This window comes from Pelodiscus sinensis, chromosome 7 (genome assembly GCF_049634645.1).
Source record: "Pelodiscus sinensis isolate JC-2024 chromosome 7, ASM4963464v1, whole genome shotgun sequence".
NCBI classification, from domain to species: Eukaryota; Metazoa; Chordata; order Testudines; family Trionychidae; genus Pelodiscus; species Pelodiscus sinensis.
Window position 1 is genome coordinate 41,494,321 of NC_134717.1, and position 22,131 is coordinate 41,516,451.

The 22,131-nt window shown below is 38.9% G+C and overlaps 1 protein-coding gene across 2 annotated transcripts in view; it reads left to right on the forward strand.

Moving 5' to 3' along the window:
- Positions 1-22,131, forward strand: part of HAT1 (histone acetyltransferase 1) — a 63,999-nt gene that overhangs the window by 6,319 nt on the left and 35,549 nt on the right. For both annotated transcript variants that reach the window (XM_075933628.1, XM_006138972.4), the window contains exons 2-4: positions 1,912-1,983; positions 7,883-7,958; positions 12,813-12,933. In XM_075933628.1, the coding sequence (XP_075789743.1) occupies positions 1,923-1,983; positions 7,883-7,958; positions 12,813-12,933 (258 nt within the window). In that variant the 5' untranslated portion in view covers positions 1,912-1,922. The remainder of the gene's footprint in view (positions 1-1,911; positions 1,984-7,882; positions 7,959-12,812; positions 12,934-22,131) is intronic.

The following is a 22,131-nucleotide window of genomic DNA, read 5'->3' on the forward strand; positions in this document are numbered from 1 at the left end:
TCGATTCAACATCATGACACAAAACCATATCTGAGATTTCTTGATTCATGATTGTGTGCATTTAAATAAGTATATACAGCTGTTGTTAATTAGCATTTTAAACCACTTTTACTACAGAAGAGTGCCTTAAAAATGGTGAGTTTAGCTATTCTTTATGATGAGGCTTTTGTGCTTACCGAAAGAATGGAAGTCATACAGCTATAAACTACAATTTGCCCAATAGACAAATTTTTCAGTGGATGTTGCCAGGGTATATGTCACCATAGCTTCCTTGCTCAGGAGTTTTACACCCTAGGTGATTTAACTATGTCAACCTAAAATTAAAGCATAGATCGGGCCTAATACAAGTACAAGAAAACTGAAAACTGGATGTTTACAAAATCTGATGTAAGAATAAATGTCTCTAATAAAATTCCATTCTTTGTCCCTAAAGGGACACCAGCAACTTCAAAAACAAACAAACTCTGAATATTTAACAAGCATTTTCCCAATAGGTTTATAAGACAGTTAAGTTTTTAAAAGGTACTCGAAATACGACGAGACATCTTTAAACTGTTTGATGAAAAATCTCTCCACTTGGTAGCTTAGGTTTTACACGATGAAAATTAAACTTTTTCACTTACCAAATGTTCTGAAAATACAGTAAAAACCCAGAGGTATAGTTTGTATATGCTTTGGTACAATAGAAGCATTTTTGGTACTTGTTAATTTTTGGTCTTCCAGGAAAAATAATACAGACTGGACCTGAATTTCTAAAGCTAAAATAAGCAGAAAGAAACCTGTACTTTCTTATACAACTTAAAGAAACAGGGACCATATCTTAAGAACTTAATTAACCTCTACCATGATCAAGTACCAGTCTTGGTTTGAACTTCTGGGTGCTACTAAATAAGAATAATTTTTTTTCTTTCTTAGCAGCTCAAATTTTAAATAAATAAAAAAATGTAACAAAAATAATGCATGGCTGCTAATAGTTTCTGTTTTACTATGAAGTTTCATAGTCTTGGTGTCTACCAATGCAACTCTTGTCAGGAGAATCATTTTTAACATCAGTGTTCAATGCTCCATAAATCTCTGCATATTTACTATTACAGGCAGTCCCCGGGTTACATGGATCCGACTTACATCGGATCCCTACTTACAAACGGGGTGAGGCAACCCCACACTAGCTGCTTCCGCCCAGCAGACCAGAGAGACGCGAAGCTAGTGCCCCCCCCCCCCCCCCCCCCCCCCAGCAGACCAGGGAGACGCGGAGCAGCTTTTCTCAGCAGACACCTCAGCTTGAGAATAAAGGACTGAGGGAAGTGAGGTGTGGGAGAATAAAACTGAGCTCTGGAGAAATGTTTGGCTAGAGTTTCCCCTACAATATGTACCAGTTCCGACTTACATACAAATTCAACTTAAGAACAAACCTACAGTCCCTATCTTGTACATAAACCGGGGACTGCCTGTAATTGCAATTTAAAATACAAATTCTTTGCCAGTATTTTTTTTTTTTTTTTTTTTTTTAAACAAAATGTCAGCTCATTTTTTACAGTAAAACAAACAGGAATATTTTAGACCACTTGTTTGGTACCACTGAGAGTACTATATATTGTAAAAAAAAAAATGCTAGTCCCTTATTCAGAAAATAAGTAGGGTATTTCTGTAACCTCTGTGGTTCTTGCCACTCTGCTCAGAATATTTATATGTATAACAGCACTTTCTATAGTGTAGATTTACATAACATTTAGTTATATTTCTGAAGGGTCCTGTGTGTGTGTGTATGTTTTTTTTTTTTTTTTTTTTTTTTTTTAAAACCCCACATCTGTAGAAAGATAAACTGAAGTGTTTGTTTAAAATGTACAGAAATAAAGCAATAAATAAGAACCTTATTTAATGATGATAATGTGCATAATTTTTTCTCCCTAGGGCTCAGTGCTATGGAGAAGAAGTTGGCTGAGTACAAATGTAATACAAACGAAGCAATTCAACTGAAATTAGGTAATTTGTTTTCACATCTTTAGCATTTGATACAGCAGTATGTTACTGAGGATTTTAGCACCTTTGCTTGATATGTAAAGTTTGTTTACAAATGTTCACTTCTATGATATAAGTGTAGTTTACTTTTGTGTAACTTTCTGGATTCTGGAAATCGAGTGTGTGAGTTCAGAAATGGTCATGGAAGGTCTCTTGAATAAAATGAGTCCCCATAGTGTGTATTGAATGAATGACCCTTTATGGTTTAAGCACTTCAGTGACCTATAGTACAGTATTAAAATTAATGATGTGCTGAAATTGCTCCTTTCTTTATTTTTATGTGGTATTAAATATATGCTGTAGGAGGTGAGGAGGGGGAAGCAATTCTGCTTTTTTATTTCAGAGGTTCTGAAACATCGTTGCACTATGATACTTCCCCCTCCCCCCCCCAACAAAAATTATTCCATGACCCCAATGTGGGGAGACCGAAGCCTGAGCACGCCCAAGTCCCACTGTTGTGGGCTTCAGCAGCAGGCAGGGAACTTATAACCTGAGCCTCACACCCAGGGCTGAATCCCTTGGGCTTCTGCTTCAGTCTAATGCAGTGAGGCTTGGACTTTAGCTCTGGGCCCCAGCAAGACTAGTTGGTTCTGGCAACTCCATTAAAATGGCATCAAGGCCTGCTTTGGAGTCCCAACCCACAGTTTGAAAACCACCGTTCTAGTTCTTCATTTCTTTCCATGTCTTTCTGTAATATTCAGCTCTCTTGAGGGTATCTTTTGACCTCTCAGTAGATTTAATGAAAAAATTAGTATTATTCAACTGAATATCTTTTCAAGTTTCACAGTATCAATTATCCATTTAAGCATTAATTCTTTAAATTGCTTTTTTCCAGAAAAGGAATATTGCATTCTTGCTATTTAGTAATATAGCGAGAAATCCTGGTGGTAGTCTGAAAAAAATACTAAAGAAATAGTCTAATTTTCACTGACTTTCAGGATTGTATAAGAGTTTTTTATGAGCACCTTTGAGGAAGGGGAAATTAATAAAAATATCTGCAATTCTGGGTGCCTGAGTTTTGTGGATTATCATAGTGAATTTACCAAACATGAGAACATCTAAAATATAAAACAGAATTTGGAACTGTGATAAACTATGTTACAGGCACATCTAACTTAACTATCGGTGTCAGCAAAAGTTTTGCAGTAGAAGAACAATGAACCATCTCTTTGTAACTTTAAATTTTTCCATCTGGCAGTGCTTATTCCTTTGTGATGGCACAAATTGCATAGCTCAAAGCTGCTAAAAGGGGGCCTAAGTTTGGAAGAGGAGGAGCAGCAATCTTCAGAATACTGAAAGAGAGCTAGTATCAAACAAGTTTGACTTTCAGGATAGGCAATTACTACTATGAGGACCAAGAGTTTGTGTAATAGTCCATGTTACTGGGCAAGAAAAGAGAATGCTTATATACTATCATAGAAAGATTCAACAATAAAGAAACAGTCATTCTCTTTTTGGGGAAGATGTGCATTTAATAACCTAACTTACTCTACACTTTTGAATTTATAGTATAATCTTAAATTAAAAGCTTGTAAATCAAAATGTCATTCTAACTGAAGTAGTTTAAAGCCTTAAATATTGAATTAGTAAAACCATTTTCCTCAAATTAAAATGTTGATTTACATATACTTTCTCGAAAATGTCATGTTTTACAGGGATTTCATTTTCACGTTTATGTTTTGAGATTGAATCTTTTTTTTTTCTGCTGCAAATGTCAAAAAGAAAGAGAAATAAAGATGCATTTTTATATATTAAAAAATCTCAAATGCAGTTCCCCTAAAATTAATATCTCCATACTCAAGCCTGCCTTTTCTGTTTCGTTCTACTTTTCCAGTTTGGCACTAAAGAGGATCCTCAGGGTCATCCACATCTATAACTTGTATTTCTTTGCAGCTTCTCCTTCATCCTTGAAAATGTAGTTTGTTTTTCCTACACATACATCATGTGTATGGCTCCTCAGTCATTTCATGCTCTGTTTCAAAAGTGCTTTATCTTATTAAAACTCTCCATAAGCTTTCCTCAAATGAGTTCCATATATCTGCTATCTGAGTCTGGCAATGGTTGCATTTCTGTCCCTGCACATAGTTTTACTATTATTGAAGCAAGGGTCACCCTTTTGCCCTCTGACTCTAGTAGCTCCTCATTTGCATTTCTTCATTATTGTTAGGGTTGCCAGGTGTCCGGTTTTGGCCCAGACAGTCCAGTATCTGCAGGAAAATTTACATGTCCAGTATTTTCTGTTTTTCTGAGACGGAAGGCCACATGGGACATTCCTACCCTGCCGCGTCTGGCGGGTGGAGTGTGGAGTTTTACAGGCGCAGTGACTCCTTTTTTTGCTCAACAATTTTGGTCCCCCGTTAGTTTTTTGGTTTTTGCTCCACCAATTTTTTTCCCCGACATGTTTGGCATTTTTTGTGAAAGTATCTGGCAACCCTAATTATTGTGTAGTTGCATTGTAGTCTTAAGTGAAAATATATTTGTTTACAGCTTAGTTTTTTCATTCTCATTTTACAGGTAGAAGGACGGATTAAAGCATCTATTAGGCTATGTCTAAACTACATCCCTCTTTCAAAAGAGGGATATAAATTAGATCGAAATTGCAAATGAAGCCGGGATTTGAATTTCCCGTGCTTCATTTGCATAATGGCAGCTGCGCGTTCTTTTGAAAATGGGGATTTTGAAAGTGAAACTGCTGTCTAGATGCGGTTCTTTTGGGGGGAAAAACCCTTTTTTCGAAAAATCCTGTACTCCTGAATACAAGATCCTCAGACGTACAGGATCTTTCGAAAAAAGTTTTTTTGTTTTTTTTTTTCCCTGAAAGAACCGTGTCTAGACAGCGGTTTCACTTTTGAAATCCCCGTTTTCAAAAGAATGTGTGGCCGCCATTACGCAAATGAAGTGCAGGAAATTCAAATCCCGGCTTCATTTGCAATTTCGATCTGTCTAATTACATCCCTCTTTTGAAAGAGGAATCTAAGTTTAGACAAGCCCCTGAAGTTAAATATTTGACTGCAGGCAGTAAATGCAACAATAAAAATTCCAAAAGCAAGCTTAACTCTGCAACATTATACACATTTGTGAACACTATACATGATTCTATATATTTTTGTTAGTGTCTATGGTGCCACAGGACTCATTATTTTTAAAATTACAGACTAACACGGCTGTACATTATACATGTATATTCTTTGTAATTTATACTCTGACTTATACAGGTATATTCTTTATAATTCTATAAATTGTATATTTGATTAATGTATCTTGAACTGCTACTCCTTAATTAAGGGAGTAGCAAACTGCCACTGTAATGCATATGTTGGCCACTACACATTTTACACAACTTCATTTTAACTGACTTTTTTAAAATGTTGGTGTAGTAGATACTTGTATCGTTTTCAGAAATGTAGGATAAGAACTTCCCTGCAAGTCACATGAATTCTCAGTTGAGTGGGTGGTGAGAACTAACTTTTTCCCATCAGTTGCATTTTTATGATGATTTACTGTACAAGTATATATTTTAACACATTGTGGATGTAAACTTATTTTTACAATGATTTCTGCAGTTGCTACCTTTTCACATGATGCTCTGTTACCTGTTTTATCATGAAAGATATTGTTGAATGTCTAAAACGGGGAGCAGTAAAGTGATGGGATATGTTTGGAAAGGACCACTTGCTGTTATGGCGCAAGTCAGGGACCCATGTTACCATTTCCCATGTCTGAGATTATCTCCGTAGTCTAGAGTGCTAGTCAGCATTGGCTGGTAATTTTCTCCCCTCCAACCCCCCATTCAGTTTGTCCCTGAAATCAAATTACATCTGAAGGTCTATCTCTGCAGGGGAAAGGGCTACAAAAATGTTTTCAAGTATGATTTGGGATTTTGCTTGCTCCCAAGAAATGACACTAAGATAGCAAGAGCAGGCAATTTACAGCATATTTCTAAAATAAAATAATTCATATTTCACTTAATAAAAGTAAATATTGATCGTGGTCCACTGTATCTTTTTTGGAGGAGTGTAGATCAGTGTTTCTCAACCAGTGGTACGAGTACCCTTAGGGGTACTTGAGAGAAGTCTGAGGGGTATGTCAACACAACTGAAATTCGGAGAACTGAATTTTTGTTTTAAGTTTTACAGCTTTTTATTATTTTTGTACTTTTTATACCCCAAAATTTCATCACCTGCCCAGCTATGATTAAGTTGTTTAAACAAATGTGTTGCAATGGTAGACAAAAATTGTGTGTGCCTGAAAACTGTAGGTACTGGCGGTACGTATACATTTTTTTTATTTTATTTTTTTTAAGTGGTACTTTATAAAAAAGGTTGAGAAGCACTGGTCAAAATGACTTTTGTGCTCTGAAAAATTATGCAAAATACGTTGACTTCTAAATCTCCTAAAAAAACTTTTTTGAGGCATTAAAAATCAGAAGTCCATTATCCTAATCATTCCAAATTTTCAAAAGCAATTCTACCTTAACATTAGACTTTGCCTACTGATATTAAGGCAGACGTATAATAGAAAAACTGTTGCAACTTAGCTATCGAGTAACTGCTATCACTCCACAATGTGAATAAAAAATGCTTTAATAGGCTGTTGCATTTGTGTAGCTGCATCTGTGGTGAATATTTTTATATAGCTGAAAAATAAATATAAGTAACACATTTGAGATTTTTGGGTGAAGTGATAGAAGCATTAGCCCACATAACAGGATCTGTCCACTCACTGCCCCATTATTATTAGACTCACCAACAACTGACTATATGCTTTGCTTATTCACAAGTACAGAGAAGACTGACCGGGGTGGGCGGGGGGGGGGGGAGGAGGAAGGAGGGCAGTAACGTTACATACAATATATGTGTAAAGATATTGGTAGCTTGGATTTGGCTTCTATGGGATTGCTCCAGTTTGTAACTTTATGTAGTGACTATAGTGACATGCTATCTTTATGATAAAATACATAAGAAAATACATATATAAATATGTAAATACTGTACATGAATACATAAATAAAATACACACACTTCTCATTAGCTCAGTTCCTTAAACAGCAGAACAGTGAATAAAGTGATAAATATTTAAATAATAGATTACTTGTTTTGAATGCATAACACTGTAAATTGATGAAAATGAAACTGTCGCTTACCAAATGTTCTGAAAGTACAGTAAAAACCCGGAGGTATAATTTTGTCTGGATACACTTTGGTACAATAGAATCTTGTTAAACTGCAAAACTTATCTATGCATAACAGCGATTGTACTGCATCTAATAAAAATGTAAAAACAGATGTAGTCAAGATTCACATTACAAAGATTTCTTATGTACAATATGAAGCATAGATTATAATTAAACTACAGCTGATACAAAATGTGCATTGTTTGTATTTTAATGCAATGGTCTTTATTTTTATTGCCTTTGTTTTTCTATTAGTGGGGAGGGGAGGCAAGAAATCAGTGAATAGCAGGCCTCCTAGTTATTTATTTGTAAACCTTGCTAATGCTATACTGGCATTTTAGTACTACCAGTAGATTAAAAAAATCTTTTGAATAGAGTCCTTATGAAAATATACTTACTATAAACAAATGGTTATGTAAGCTAACTTATCCTTTCCCATTTTAAGTATTATAGCTTGCCTGTAGATACTTTTAAGTTATGATCAGAAGCACAAGTAGTAATCATTCTCATTTCAGTTAGATTTTTTTTTTGTGTGTGCACTAGGTCGAAAATAATTTCGACTAGAATGAGAAAATGAATGTTAAGCTGGTATGGCATCCCCAGTATTTTAACTAAATTTTTAAAAAGTCTGTGTTGACAGATCACAAATTCTTGTTGCTTACAGTAAAATTATGCCCATTTCCTTTTCAGTGCGTTTTCCTGAAGATCTAGAAGATGACAGCACAACTTTCAATCCAGAGTATAGCCATCAAGTGTTTGGGGATGAGTAAGTTATCCAATGAAATACTAGGAGAAATTAATAGGGAAGGGAAAAGTCATTCTAGTTTAAAAAAAAATACATTTCCTATTTTTAAATCACTTATTAAGTATTTTCTTGTATGATTTTAAATGTCTTAATTAGGCATGAGGCTTACTGGTTCTGGTTAACCACTAATGGCTGGAGCAGTTTCCTGCTTGTCTTGGGTTGGGGGCTGCTTAAGCCCCCGTGGGGCACACTTCAGGCAGAGGCTACTATGTTTGGCCAGAGCAACCCCTGTCTGTGGCAGGCTAGCCCACGCCTCCCTGCTGCAGGTTACACTCTGTGGCTCCCCAGGAGTGGGGCCAGGAACAAAGCTTTATACTGCAGAGCCCCAGCACGTGTAACTGCTATGATTTTTAGCTATTACCCACTTACCTTTTTAAATGACTTTTTACATCCTTAGTCTTAATAAACCTGTGATAAGAAAGGTACTTCAATAGTTACCTGACAATTTGGGACTCTAGTCACGTTTTTATAGATATTTGTCAGATTGTTGAAGAATGCTGGTTCTGATTCTGCAATAAAAATCGCTATTTACTTCAAAGGGAACTTTGTTCATGAAACAGTTCCAAATCCTATTAGGTGACTTTCACAGTAATGTGTGCCAAACTAATATAGCTAGCTAGTAGTAGTCTGAGTAACTTCATTTTAGTTTCTTAAATACTTAAAAAAAAAAAACCCTTATCTGTACACATTAGGTTTTAGTTTAAATCCACATACCTGTCCTTTTATCAAATGGTCTATTAAAATTCAGGAGAATCAGCTTATTAGCTATTGCTGTGGCTTACCAGGAAAATGTTCCCATTATCTGTCAGTTACTAATAATCAGAAGGCAAGTTTGTGAGGTTACAAGCTGGGAAGAAAGCCCTGGGATGTGGCTTCTCTGGCTGCAATCCTTCAAAACCTGCCTGTTAGGTGTGGGGTTGTTCTCTGTGGGGAGAGTGGTTTCTTGGGACCTACAGAGCTGCACAAGTACTTTTCCCTGCATTCCAGGACTCAAAGTATTAATGCTTTCTTCCTTGAGTGCAGTCCCCAAGCAGGGTGCAGCCCAAAGAGCATGGGGAGGGGTACTGTGCAACTCAGGTGTCTGGGCTTTAGCCACCCTTCCCTGCTACTACCCTGTCTATAACCTTTCCTTACCTCCTCTGTAGTCCCTGTGTGAAGGCAGGTTTTGCAAACTTGCTGCAGCAGAAGGAAACAGAGAGGCTGAGTACTGACTTCAGTCTGGTTAGCAGGGCTGCAAACAAGGAAGGCATATCCCAGCACTTCCTTCTCTGGCTTCAGTCTTCCAAATCTGCCTGTAACTTGGACCTTTCTTCCAAAAATACTGTTTTTAATAATAGGTATACTATTACCAATATCCAAATCCCATTAACATTAAAGTGAATGGGATGGGATTGGTGTCTGGCAAATGTTGCAATTAACAAGAGGTCATAAATATCTAGGTTAAATAGTGGAATCTACTATCTGCAACCTCATACCTACACAAAATATAGAAACCATAATCTGTGTCCTAATGTGTCTATATATTTTGATTTAAAAATAAAAAAGCTGCTGCATTTAAAGTGAAATTTTAGCCCTCAAAAAGTCAACAGGAGTTTTGCTGTTTGACATGGGCCAGGATTTCACCCATTATTTTAATACAATAATGATTACTAGTCTGTCCATTATTAATAAAAATATACTGTGTGCAATAATATGTTATTGACATGGTAGTGTACCAGATGGTGGCAAGCATTTTTCTCTTCTGATTTCTGAGATTAATTGAAAAGATTTGATTTTGAGATGGTCTCCTTCAATCAACCATAATCAAGTTAGCAACGTTGCAACTGCTAACCATATCAGTTTGCTAACAATTTTACTTCTCAGTGCTGTTAGAACTTTCAGATCTGTCCATTTGAAGTAATTCCCTGGCACGTTTCTGAAACGAATACTATCAGTTTTGAAGGCCTGTTGCCTTTGAGGAAAATCTGAATGAAATGTCACTTTTTCCTAAATGAACATGGATAATAAAAATTGTGTAAGTAGCCTCGTAACACTTATGGCCACTAGAAGCAGAACTTTTTTTCCAGAAATGAAGTTGTAATTCTCTATGCATGAATACAGATTCTCATATCTTGTACCAATGATTTTCTGGATATAGTCTTTTCCTTGAACAGATAGAAGGTTCAAACATCCCTCCCCCCATTTCACATAACTCCCATTTCTGCATTTCAATATTAGACATTATTGGATTTACTTATCATTCTGATCTAAATCTGTTTCATTAGAACCATCAATCAAAAGAGAACCTACTTGAGGTTGCTATACAATTTTTGTATTTAAATATAAGAACAGCCATACTGGATCAGACCAAAGGTCCATCCAGCCCAGTACCCTGTGTGCCGACAGTGGACAGTGCCAGGTGCCCTAGAGGGAGTGAATTGAACAGGTAATGATCAAGCGATCTCTTTCCTGCCATCCATCTCCACCCTTGGACAGAGGCTAGGGGCACCACTCCCTACCCATACTGGCTAATAGCCATTTATGGACTTAACCTCTACGAATTTATCTAGTTGTCTTTTAAACCCTGTTATAGTCCTAGCCTTCACAACCTCCTCAGGCAAGGAGTTCCACAGATTCACTATGCGCCGTGTGAAGAAGAACTTCCTTTTATTTGTTTTAAACCTGCTGCCCATTAGTTTCATTTGGTGGCCCCTTCTTATATTATGGGAACAAATAAATAACCTTTCCTTATTCACTTTCTCCACACCACTCATGATTTTATATACCTCCATCATATCCCCCCTTAGGCTCCTCTTTTCCAATCTGAAAAGTCCCAGTCTCTTTAATCTCTCCTCATATGGGACCCATTCCAAACCCCTAATCATTTTAGTTGCCCTTCTCTTAACCTTTTCTAATTCCAGTATATCTTTTTTGAGATGAGACCACATCTGTACGCAGTATTCCAGATGTGGGCATACCATGGATTTATATAAGGGCAATAAGATATTCTCTGTCTTATTCTCTATCACTTTTTAAATGATTCCTAACATCCTATTTGCTTTTTTGACTGCCACTGCACACTGTGTGGATGTCTTCAGAGAACTATCCATGATGACTCCAAGATCTCTTTCCTGATTAGTTGTAGCTAAATTAGCCCCCATCATATTATATGTATACTTAGGGTTATTTTTTCCAATGTGCATTACTTTACATTTATCCACATTCAATTTCATTTGCCATTTTGTTGCCCAGTCTCTTAGTTTGGTGAGATCTTTTTGAAGTTCTTCACAGTCTGCTTTAGCTACCTTGAGCTGTTTAGTATCATCTGCAAACTTTGCCACCTCACTGTTTACCCTTTCTCCAGATCATTTATGAATATGCTGAATAGGATTGGTCCTAGGACTGACCCTTGGGGAACACCACTAGTTACCCCTCTCCATTCTGAAAATGTACCATTTATTTCTACCCTTTGTTTCCTGTCTTTTAACCAGTTCTCAGGCCATGAAAGGATCTTCCCTCTTATCCCATGACAACTTAACTTATATAAGAGCCTTTGGTGAGGGTCCTTGTCAAAGGCTTTCTGGAATCTAAGTACACAATGTCTACTGGATCACCCTTGTCCACATGTTTGTTGACCTCTTCAAAGAACTCTAATAGATTAGTAAAACATGATTACCCTTTACAGAAACTATGTTGACTTTTGCTCAACAATTTATGTTCTTCTATGTGTCTGACAATTTTATTCTTTACTATTGTACACTGCTATGTACAATAGTAATTTGCCCGGTACTGACATTAGACTTACCGGTCTGTAATTGCCGGTATTGCCTCTCAAGCCCTATTTAAATATTGGCATTACATTAGCTATCTTACAGTCATTGGGTACAGAAGCTGATTTAAAGGATAGGTTACAAACCATAGTTAATAGTTCCTCAATTTCATACTGAGTTCTTTCAGAACTCTTGGGTGAATGCCATCTGGTCCCAGTGACTTGTTACTGTTAAGTTTATCAATTAATTCCAAAACCTCCTCTAATGACTTCATTCTGTGTCATTTGCAGCAGTGTACCTTAATATAAAATCCACATCCTTAAATAAGGATCCTAGTAAATGCAATCTGCTTCACTATATGTCTATGATAAAAGGTAAAATTACAAGTGATTTAAAAATATCTTGTAACAAAAATGAATGAAATGCATAGTTATCATGTCTGCTGACTTCTTGGCCTTTGAAATAGAAGTTGTATAATGTGTGTATGTATTGTTTTTTTAGGTCAAGATGTAACATGTCTAAGACATTTTATGAGTTAGATCAGTGTTTCTCAGCCTTTTTTTTTTATAAAGTACCTCTTTTTCAAAAACAAAGAAAAATGAATCTACAGTTTTCAGGCACACACAATTTTTTTTTCTACCATTGCAACACATTTGTTTAAATAACTTAATTGTTTGGGTGTAAAAAGTACAAAAATAATAAAGCGCTGTAAAACCTAAAACAAAAATTCAGTTTTCTCCAAATTTCAGTTGTTGACGTATCCCCCAGGCTTCTCTCAAGTACCCGTAAGGTTACTCGTACCAGTGGTTGAGAAACATTGTTAGATAAATAGTCACAAATATTAGTTTAATATTGACAGATGAAGGAATTTGAATGGCATAAGAAATTATCTTCAGTGTATATATTCTAGTGTAGTATCTGACTGTTCTGTTTCTTTTTTCCTTCAAAAGTAGGTTGGTACAGTTGGAAAATAGACATGAATTTCAAAGCTTTATTCTAGATTCGTTTGTGATGATTGTTTAGTAGAGACTAGAGTTTCTGATTGCATTTTTTTTTCCTCCCCCAGTGAAGTTGCCTTTGGTTTCAAGGGTCTGAAGATCCTTTTGTACTACAATGCTGGTAACCTGTCAACACTTTTCCGCATTGAATACACATCTAAAGTTAATGAAAACTTTGACTGTGTGGAGGTAAAGTCAGAGCCAAACTTACTCTTTCAAATCTTCATAGAATACTTACAATTCTTAAAGGGGCATGCTCAAAAGGTTTAAGCCATGCCATATCTACTTCAAATTTACACGGTTAGATTTAAAAAATATATTGTCTTCATACCATTACTAAATTTAAAAAAAACAACTTAGAACCCACCTTTGTGGTGTGTTCGTGTGCTAGTGATGTCAATGTGTAGCTGACTGCACGATTAACCAATAAACCTGCGCTTATCAGTTAATCTTATAGACTACACGCACTATCCTCTACCTCCTTGCTGCCTCTGTATCAGCAAGCATCAGATCTGCTCCCGGCCCCCCCCCCCCCCCACTGCCTTTGAGAGTATGTGGGGGGTAGGCCTTTCAAGCAGGCTCCCCAAGTGTCCTGGTTCTGCAGACCAGCCTGCCTCCCCACTTCCCCCCACTACCTCTGTACAGGGGGGGAATGCAGGAGCCAGTGCTGGGGGGAGCCATCTTAAAGCCACATGGTGCCTTGCACTTGCCCCCCCATGCTGCAACATCTGTCAGAGGCAGCAGTGTGGTGGGGAGAAAGGCAGGGAAAGCTGCCATGAAGCAGTGGGCAGAGTCTGCTTCGCTGTGGCAGCCCCTGTCTGGGGGGGGGTCCAACCTCCCTGTGGACAGTGGCTGGCACTGCGGAGCAGCCTCTGTCCACAGGGAGCTTGGACCGCACGTTACTGCCTTGCCATCAGAGGCAGCAGGTGGGAGATGGTTTGCGCAGGGAGCCAGTTTAAAAACTGGTAGGTAGAAGCATAGGGTGGCAGTGGGCTCCCCAGGAGCGGTGCCGGAGCACACTGGCTGCCGGTCCCACCTTCAGGGACTATCGAATAGTCGTGTAACGTTAACATTTTATCCGATTACATGCTGTTAATTCATGCTGTTTCCTGATATGAGCTGACATTAAGGCTAGAGTTCAAACAATAAAGGAAGGCTGAAATTTGTTAATTAGAAGACAAGGTGATGGTGATTTCCAGATTTGAAAGAATCCCATTAGACAGTAAAGTGGTTCTTTTAAATGAGATGTATATGGTAAAATAGTATTTAACAATATTCTTTCCTGCACTTCCCATTTAAAGCACCTGATATATAATTTTTTGTTTTAAAAATTAAAGCTATCCTAGTTTCCCATCCCAGTTATTTATCAATTACTCACTGCGCCTAATTTTAAAGGGATATTGTCAGTATTTATATATTACTACTTTGCTTACAAAACACTCATAGGTAAAATTTGTATCTGCCAAAAGGAGGCACAAACATCCACTTTGACATCACAGATGCAGATGCTAATAGATATAAATAAAAGCAGGTATCTGTAAATTTGCAGGGTTCTAATTACAAAATTTATATTCGTATCCATATTTATATCGGGAAAAATTAGCCACAGATATCTACATCCGCAGCTGTGGCTGCCTGTGGGTATCTGTGGGCTTTGCAGATTATATTATTTTATATTTCGTAAACTAATTTTTCTATCCCATATCATTCATTATCAGTTTGTCTTTTTTTTACAAGCTAAGCTCAGTTTTTGCATCCATTTTTATAAACCTTTTAGCTGAGTTATACAGCTCTGAAAACTGAAGCTGAACAGTCATCACTTTTGAGAGTCCTGCTTTTTTCTTCCGAGGCTGAAGTAAACCATAAATATAGAATATTAATATGAAGTTTTATTCATGTTTGTAGGACTAGATATTAAACCTTTGAATAAAAAGTCTACCTGGTTGTTTAGAAATAGATTCAAAGCATGCTAGTGGTTCCTGGTGCATTAAGAAAATTCAACATTGTTTGTGTTATTACTTAGTTACAAGGAGGGAAAAAATTGTATTGATTTCTTTCCAAAAGCGCTATTGATTTGATTATTGTTGAATCTTCATAATACTGCACAGAGTGAAAATAGCTATCCATTTGCATTGACTTCTCATTTTATTGTGCCTGAAAACAAGGCTTACCATGTAGAAATATATGTACCAATAAGCAGCCTTCCCTTACTTTTTTTTTTTTTTTTTTAAGTCGGGTTGTGAACGGGTAACTGGTTACCTGGTAAGCATTACCCTTAACCGGTACCCATCCCTGGGTTGTCACTTCTGGCCCTGTACAAGGCTGCTTACTCCTGTCTCATGCAGACTGGGAGCTGGCAGCCCAGTGCAGGGCTGGAAACAGTTGGCCTGGAGCATCTCCCCCTCTCCTTCCCCTCCCCTCTGCCCCCCCCCCCCCCCCGTCTACCCTCATTTAACTAATTAAACAGGATTTTACATCCCTAGTTTAACGTTCCTCATTGAAAAAGTGAAGAAAATAATTTAAATATGTTCAAGAAAAGAAATTTTCTAAAGAGAAATGTTAGTGATGTACCGTATTTTTTTTAATTTGTTAAATTTCTACTCGTTCCCTAAAATTGCATGAAGGCATATTTGTTCATTCATTTTGCCTATGATTAAAAGAGTATTGAGACAAAGCACCTATTGAGATTCAAAGTTTATGCTCTGTAATCTTGCTAGTTTTCTAGAACTGAAAAGTGATGAGAAATGGCAGTCTCCAAAATCAGCATTATATAGATAACAGTGGTGTGAGGTCAGCCCTTCATCAGTATAATTTCAGATCTGTGAACAGAGTGTAAGGTGTAGAACACCATATCAGATTTCCATAAGTATCTTGATTAATATACCATCACCAACAAGGCTTCCTTCTCTCTCTGTCTCTCTCCAGTAGGAGAGTCCTTGTTAACTTTTATAGTCCTTGGTATCCTCCAACTTCTTTCCTCTCTCAACTCTGAACTTTCTCTCAAGTCCCCATGGTGATATCTACCATCTTCCTGGCTGAGGAAGACTGATTACGAGTCATTCAGAACCTGAAGAGAACAGTCTTTTATCAGCTAGAGATGGTGTTATCCACTATGAAAGCACTCCATTTCACACCATAATATACTCATAAGCATTGCCTGCATGAGAGACTAGCAGCAGATAGCTTATTCTAACTTTTGCATTACTGGTAATACCACATGCCCACAGATGTACACCGTAGCCCTAGCAGAAAAAAATTCCTTTTGCCATCTCATAGTACACTAGTTATTCTAAAGATAGGGCTATCTGATCTACATCCTGCATTTCACTGTACATGAGTCAAGTTGAGTGAAAGCCATTTAACTGTACAAATAGTACTGTGTGCACAGTTGAGCTTGCTGAGTGCCATTTTCAGACAGAAAATTAATTATTTATTTTGAAGGTGGCATTTCTATGAGTATCATGCCAGTTGGGCTGAAGCAGATGTGCAGGCACATAGTCATATACTTAGATTATAAAATATTTGAAGCAGAGACTGTCTTGGTTTTTTATAGTGCCTAGCACAATGGGACTAGACCCAGTGCCACTTGCATTTTATCAGACACAATACTTCAGTGTATGGGTACGTCTAGACTACATGCCTTTGTCACCAGAGGCATGTAGATTAGGCTACCAGACATAGTAAAATGAAGCGGCGATTTAAATAATCGCCGTTTCATTTAAATTTACATGGCCGCCGCGCTGAGCCGACAAACAGCTAATCAGCTGTTTGTCGGCTCAGCGCGATAGTCTGGACGCGCGGGTGGCGACATCAAAGGTATTTGTCGACCACCCAGGTAAACCTCATCACAGGAGGCATACCTGGGTGGTCGACAAATACCTTTGATGTCGCCACCTGCGCGTCCAGACTATCGCGCTGAGTTGACAAACAGCTGATCAGCTGTTTGTTGGCTCAGCGCGGCAGCCATATAAATTTAAATGAAGCGGCGATTATTTAAATCGCCGCTTCATTTTCCTATGTCTGGTAGCCTAATCTACATGCCTCTGGTGACAGAGGCATGTAGTCTAGACGTACCCTTTGACTGAGTCCAAACTGCTGACTGGGCATATATATCACTTGGAGCAACAAGCAGTGCTGCAGGAAGATCTCCAGTCTCTAAAATAAGGCCCATAATAAAAAGTCTATCGGAGAGGAAATACTATCTTTATAATGCCAAATTGGGCTGAATTTTCAGGATGCTATCAAGCCCAATGGACTTCTGGATGTCACTCCGGTTCTTTGCAATGAGTTGATGAGAGACAGGGAGAATGTGGAAAAAATCCATCTACTCTGAACTAGGAAGATGAGTGAGAAGAGGTGACAGACCAGGAGATGCTAAATATCCTGAAATCCCAGGATGTAGAGACCATGGTTGAGGCAGTTAGCAAATAAAGGAATTTGGAGACCTGGTATCCTCTGTAGCAGACATGTAGTTTCTTTAATTGTAAACATTTATTGATTCTGTAGGTTTTAATTTTTTTCCTTAGATTCTTATGAATGTTATTAGCCTGCAAGGGTTTGTTGTGTTTTTTTTAATAGTGTCAGTTTGACAAATCTGTCCTCATATCTGCTGGTTCCCCTAGTTGTGTTTCTTCCCCATGTTTCTCCACTGAGCTGCCAGGACCCTTGTAGCCCAGTTGATTTGGTTTTCTCTTTACTCCCTGTGGTATTTCTGCCCCTTGAAACCTCCTTCCCTTTTGTCTGCATTGGCTGCTGTTCCTAGCCAGGGCAGTCTTGCTCAGCATGCAGAGCATCTGACTGAATTCAAATGGTGCACTAGTAACACAGGTCATGGGTCTAGATAAAATACTATATATTCTGTGTTATCTTGTACATTTTCTCTAAATCTAGCATAGATGTAAGTTAATCTTAGTCCTCTATTTTCCCCAACCTAGAGATTTGTATCTGGGGAAAAACTCTCAAAACAAGGCCTTCACCCTCACAATCAGGTTTGGAGAAAAGACATATCTTCCTCTATCCCCACAGAAGCGCGGACAATTTTTTCATTTCTGCAGCTGGTCCTTTGTTGTCCATGCAAATAACTCACTGCAGGCGCATCGGTTTTTCCTTGGATGGAGGGCGCTACTAAGATATTTGAAGGCCCTATATGTCTGCAGTAAGTAGTAACCTGTTATAGGCAAGCCTTGTTTTTATTATTATTGCACTAGATGACCATAGCTAATCATGTTTATTCTTAAAGGGTTTTTCACTTTCAATGAGTCTTTATGATCTCTGATCCAAGAAGAAAATGTCTTACAAGAAAACACTGGAATTTAGAATAGAACTATAATTGTTACTTTTATTATATTTGTTGGTGTATTAACATAGCATTAGCCCATCTATCCTTTATCTTTCATTTCTCATTTTTCACTTAAGTAACTGCCTCAGTAGAATGGATGTTTTAGGTGCCAGGCAAATAGACTGAATCTTTATCAGAGGAAAAGCTCATAAATCACAGGTCCAGGAAAAGGAAGAGCAAGGAAAATCTGTTCCTCAACTTGCACAGATATACAAGAGCACAGATGTAGGTTTAACGAAAAACAAAAAGCCTCACTTTTGAGAGAAGGGTTTAGGCTTGAATTAAGGATGTTAAAATGCAATTTAATTGACTAGTCAATGGAATTTCCATCAACTAGGCGATAGGCGCTTCCACGTTCCTCCTTTGAAATATGGAATGGAGGAATGCGGAAGGACGAATGCGGAACTCCGCTTACAGCTCGGGACCAGCGGAAAATCCCTCTGACTTCTGGCTGCATGCAGATGCCTGCTTTGAAATGCACAAGAGTCCCCAGCCATTGAAGCCGGGGTCAGCGTGGGACTCACAAGCTATGGGCTCCCCTGCCCCCTTTGAATCGCGTGGAGTTTCAAAGGGCCAGTGGCTGCACAGATCATCAGCTGTGTGGTCGCTGCCCCTTTGAAACTGCTACCTCTGCGTGATTCAAAGGGGCGGCAGGAGAGCTCGGGCTCAGCTGGGGACTCCTCAGTTGAGTCAGTTGAGTCCAGGCTCCCTACGAACTTGGGATCAGCTGACCTCGGGCTCAATGGCAGCTGCCCCTTTGAATCGCACAGAGGCGACGTTTTAAAGGTGCAGCCTGCTGCACAGCTGGGATCCTGGGATCAGCTGTGCAGCTTGCTGTCCTTTTAAAACACCACCTCTGCGTGATTCAAAGGGGCAGGAAGGGAGCCCGAGGTCACCTGGGAACTTCCCAGCTGACCCGAGGCTCCCTGTGGCAATTTCCCAGGACTTGGGAGCAGCTGGGGAGTCCCCAGCTGATCCTGGGTTCCACATGGCATTTCCCTGGAACCCGGGGTCAGCTGGGGCCTCTCTATCTGATCCCGGGCTCCAGGGCTGCCCCTTTGAATCTCCACAGAGACAGTGTTTTACACACCTGATTCCAGGATTAGCTGTGCAGCTGCTGCCTTGGGATTTCAAAGTGGCAGTGCTGCTTTCAAATACCCCTCCCCCGCCTTTGCTCCCACTCTTTCATAGAAGCAGCAAGAGGGGAGGGGGAATTGACTAGTCGCCATTAATATCTGGTGAGCAAATGCTTATTCGATAGTCAACTTGGTGGTTACCAGGCACTTTTTTTGTTTGAGGTTATCATCTTGTTCTCCAGAATCTCATCCTATATATTTTAAATAAACAAACTCTTCTATCCCTTAAAGTTGATGAGCCTAGGCTCATAAGTTAACATGCATGGTAACACACAAACCCCTCTTCCCCTTCACTCTGCTGCCTCTGTCATGGCACTGGGGGGCTGGTGGGAACTGGTATATGCAGGGAGCCCCATCTGCACTGTATCAGAGGCAGCAGCATAGGGGATAGATGGGGGCTGGTGCATGCATGATCTGAGGTAGCGTTAATTAATAGCATGTCAGATGTTAAAAGTACACAATTTCTTTATTAAAAGCAATGGAGGTCACAGGCCAGCTGCAATGGCATAATGAGCTAATGTTTACAGTATAAAGAGCAAAAGTTGTCTTAGATTACTAAAATACTTCATTTGGATTCTATGTAAAAGACGGGAATAATACCCAAGGAATGATAGTGAGCAAGCTGTAGTGCAGGAGGCAATCCAAGAAGTAATACTGTTCCAGTTTAAACTGTGGAATGGGAGAGGAGAGAAGTAGTGGTTTCTTCTTAACTCTTCAAAAAAACAAGCTCCACTTCTGCCCACTTGTAATGCCAAAATAAATACTGCTCCTAGAAGTGTGTGCAGATGTTCAAAATATATCACTGGGCTCCTTAGGTGGGGTTTAAATATACCTTTAGGCAGAGCAAATTAGGCACGTGCCTATGATATACAGACTGCAGGTGATACCTATATAACTAACAGCACCAGGATCAACAGCTTTTCTGTGTGGCTATGCATAGATTGTTTTATTGCCTCAATCTTGTTTACTACATACTCAACCCTTCATTTTTTGACTATTACAGAAGATGTAGCAAGCAGAATTTTAGTTAGCTGAACTGTTATTGAGATTGATAGATGTCCATCCTTTATATTTTTTTCGCAAAGGCAGAGACCACTGTCATGCGTTTGTGCAGTTTGATTGACCAGGCAGTCATTTTTGTAATGGCTGCTTAAATTGGCATACATGGTAATTCAAAGTAAGTGGGGGAAGATGAATCGAGATAAATATTTGGGAATAGTCCCTGTTGAAAAGTCACATCATGCAGTTTGCTTGGTCCCTGTTTGTAATTAGTAGAGAGAGAACCTGTTATGTTGATCACTTTCACTGTCATTAAGGCTGATATGTTCCTGGACTGATGCAGAATGAGCACTTGAATTCCACCATCTGCTCTGGAATAGAATTAGCTAATTGTTCATATCTCTATTTATCAAGTGTACCATTGGTCATATATTCCCATGATGACTTGATAACCTCAATGTGGTGCCAAACTTAACCATAACTGTCCATAGTTTCTAGTTGAGATAAGACAGTCACTCTTTTCTGTTCTTGTCCTGGTTGTGCAGTATTGGCACTTGCTAACTACAGAGATGACTGCTCACAACCTGTACGAATTGGGAAGTGGGGGAAAGCTTCAACCCCACCCTCCCTAAAGAGCACCAGAAGCCATTTTATGCAGAAGTTGCTTTAAATTTTCTGTAGATTCCCCCTCCCCCCCACTGTGGTGATAGCTGATGACTGCTCCCATGATCCTATTCAAATAGCTTTGGGTGTCGTCTTAATTTCAGTAGCGTAAAGAGTTGTAGTATGAAGTTAGACAGTCATACTTGCTTTAGGGATGTTAAAGAATTAACCAGTAACAACCTTGGGGACCCTTGGAATGGGAGTGCCTCTTTAGTGCTGTGGTAGAACCTCATGGCTGAGGCAGGGCTAGGTGGTAGGCTCCAAGTTATAACAGTTAACTTTTATCATCCCTAAGATGTGCATACTAGGTGGTGAGAACAGTTCTGTCCCGCTTGCCTATAATTATGATGCAAAACTAAAAGCACCACTCCACACAGGAATCATTATTTTCAGGCATGGTACACAGACAGTGTCTTTGTGGAGAGAAAAGAATTAAAACAATAAATCCATCATCTATAGGCCTTGCTTCTTGCACAGAGATGAAGCCCACACTCTGCCATCTTACAGTTGCATTTCAGAAGTTCTGACATTTCTTTGTTGCTGAACAGGATTAAGAATTGAGTGTTCAGGGCCTGATAATTTATTCTTTCCCATAACTTCTTAGCTTCTCAAACACCTTCCAAAATCTCCCTGAAACAACAGTAATAGGGAGCTCTATCAGGAATTCTAGGATTAAAACCTAGAATGCTATGCAACTGTATAGTACAGGTTGGGTATGAACATGAAGCAGAATTGCGTAGCTAGCATACACATGTTGCACCATTGGTTCAACTGACACCATTTCAGTTCACCACAGTAGGCAGTGATAGTCTCTCCAATCCCAAATCATAATATAAATGGATTGGGAATTAGATGCAGGTCTTCTGAGTGGTAGTGTGGAAGACCCCATCATGGCCTTCTTGCAGTTTCAGTAGGAAAATATTTGTTGTGGGAATTGCAGCAACTTCCTTACTATTTTTTTAAAAAGGCTTACTCCTTATTTCCCTTCCACTTAAATGTTCTTGGTAGGGCTTTCAATTGACCTGCATTATCGCCTGTGATTAACGCAGGACAGGATTAATGTGTTAATCGCAGGCATTAATGCTGTGCTGCCCCTTTGAAGTGCCGCTCTGGCACTTCAAAGGGGCTTTGCAACAGTGGAGCCAGGGATCAGCTAGGCACTCCAGCTGATCCCCAGCCCCTAATGTGCGGCTCTGGCACTTCAAAGGGGCAGCACATTAGGAGCTGGGGATCATCTGGAGTGCCTAGCTG